Raw genomic sequence first — 1,937 nt, forward strand, 5'->3', positions numbered from 1 at the left:
GACGACGATGACAATAACAACAACAACAGTGAGCGATAGTGGTGATGTCGGTGCCGGACGTGGTGCTATATAGGAAGGGTCAGTCGATTTAAACCGCTATCCCCTCACTGCCAACTTGAAACAATAATACGCAGGATTTCGTCCTGACGCAATTGTTACATCGTTACGACAGGGCTGCAACTACAACTGGAGCCACCACCACCAACGCCACTACCACCACCAACACCACTACTACCGCCGCCGCCACCACCACCACCACTAGCAACAACAAAAACTACACTTCACCACAATCATATCATCGCTATCATCATCATTATGAACACCACTACTATGACCACCACCACCACCACCACCACCACTACCACCACCAACACCAGCACCAGCACCGCTACTATTATTGTCTATCCGTTCGTCCGTCCCTAAAACTACCACGAAACTACCTTCCCAACTATGCGCCGATACCAGCCACCTCATTTATATACGGTGGTCGCTAGCACAACTGTAACAACCACTACCGCTACTACCGCCTTGACAACTACTGCCACTATTAACTGTAGATAGTACAGCTACTACAGCCGCTGCTAATACAACCGCTACTAAGTGTTGCTCTGCATGTAGATGTGAAGAAGCTGCGCTCGCTGCTGGTGTGTTTTCAGTTTTGTCTTCCTCTCTGTCTTACACACTTCCAAGTGTGTCTTCCTATTATCTCTTTCTCTCCTTCTGTCTGTCCTTCTCTCTATCACTTCTCCTCCTCTATTTCTATATATCTGTCTCTCTTTCCTCTCTCTATACATAATAATATTATATATATATATATATATATATATATATATATATATATATATATATATATATATATATATATATACATATATCTATATATATTATTTCTTTCATTCTATCTTCCTATCTTCTCAGTCTGATATTTTTCCTTACTCTTCAATCATCCCCTTCGACATCTCTGTGATTCCCCTGGATTATGCACTAAATCTCAGGAAGATTTACCAAGAAGAAGAAATATTTTTTCCTTAAGAATCGGCTTCCTAAGAAATCTGTCCAAATGGAAATGACAAAGATGGGATCCTCGATGGGTGAGGGTACGGAAAGGCCGCACAAACTTTACGAAAACTCGGACGAATATGAAGAAAAGACAATGTATGGATTAAAACTGGATGCTTTGACATCAAAAATTAAAACACCTCAATTTATTTACATTTTAACTTTCTTTTCGGGCCTCGGAGGATTCCTTTTTGGTTACGATACCGGGGTTATATCTGGCGCCATGATCCTGCTACGGAATACTTTTCTACTGTCGTCTGTATGGCAAGAATTGATTGTCAGTGTGACCATTGCTGGGGCTGCCGTTTTTGCTATTGTCGGAGGTCTCTTGAACGACCGCATCGGACGGCGCCCCACCATCATGATTGCTAGTGTTGTCTTCACTACCGGAGCTATATGTATGGGTATGGCCCCTGACAAATATGTTCTGTTGTGTGGTCGGATTATCGTCGGTGCTGGAATAGGTAAGTACTTGTGGTGGGGGTCTGCTGATGTGTGGTGAGGCTTTTTGTGATTTAACCGGAGACGGAGGTGAGTTTTATGAGTCCTTCTCGCAGACCTGTTTATGATGAGAATGAGCATGATACAAATTATGATTAAAAAAATAAATGAATATATCATTATTATTATTATTATTATTATTATTATTATTAGTGATGATAACAATAGTGATAATAGTAATGATAATAATAACGATGACGATAAATCAATTGTTTTTTTTTAATGTAAAAGGAAAGCGAAAGTGTGTGATTGGTAAAAAAGATAGAAAATGGAAAAAGGAAGACAACGTGCGAGTGACGACGAGAAAGTGAAAGAATATAGACAAAAAACACGGAAGTAGAGAGAGAGAGAGAGAGAGAGAGAGAGAGAGAGAGAGA

At 40.6% G+C, this 1,937-nt stretch overlaps 1 protein-coding gene across 1 annotated transcript in view; it reads left to right on the plus strand.

The window, feature by feature from the left end:
- The first annotated feature begins 490 nt into the window (after positions 1-490).
- LOC106871169 (proton myo-inositol cotransporter) overlaps positions 491-1,937 on the plus strand; it is a 211,461-nt gene continuing 210,014 nt past the window's right edge. Inside the window, exon 1 of the mRNA XM_014917496.2 lies at positions 491-1,523. Coding sequence (XP_014772982.1) covers positions 1,061-1,523 — 463 coding nt within the window. The 5' untranslated portion in view covers positions 491-1,060. The remainder of the gene's footprint in view (positions 1,524-1,937) is intronic.

This window comes from Octopus bimaculoides, chromosome 4, assembly GCF_001194135.2.
Source record: "Octopus bimaculoides isolate UCB-OBI-ISO-001 chromosome 4, ASM119413v2, whole genome shotgun sequence".
NCBI classification, from domain to species: domain Eukaryota; kingdom Metazoa; phylum Mollusca; class Cephalopoda; order Octopoda; family Octopodidae; genus Octopus; species Octopus bimaculoides.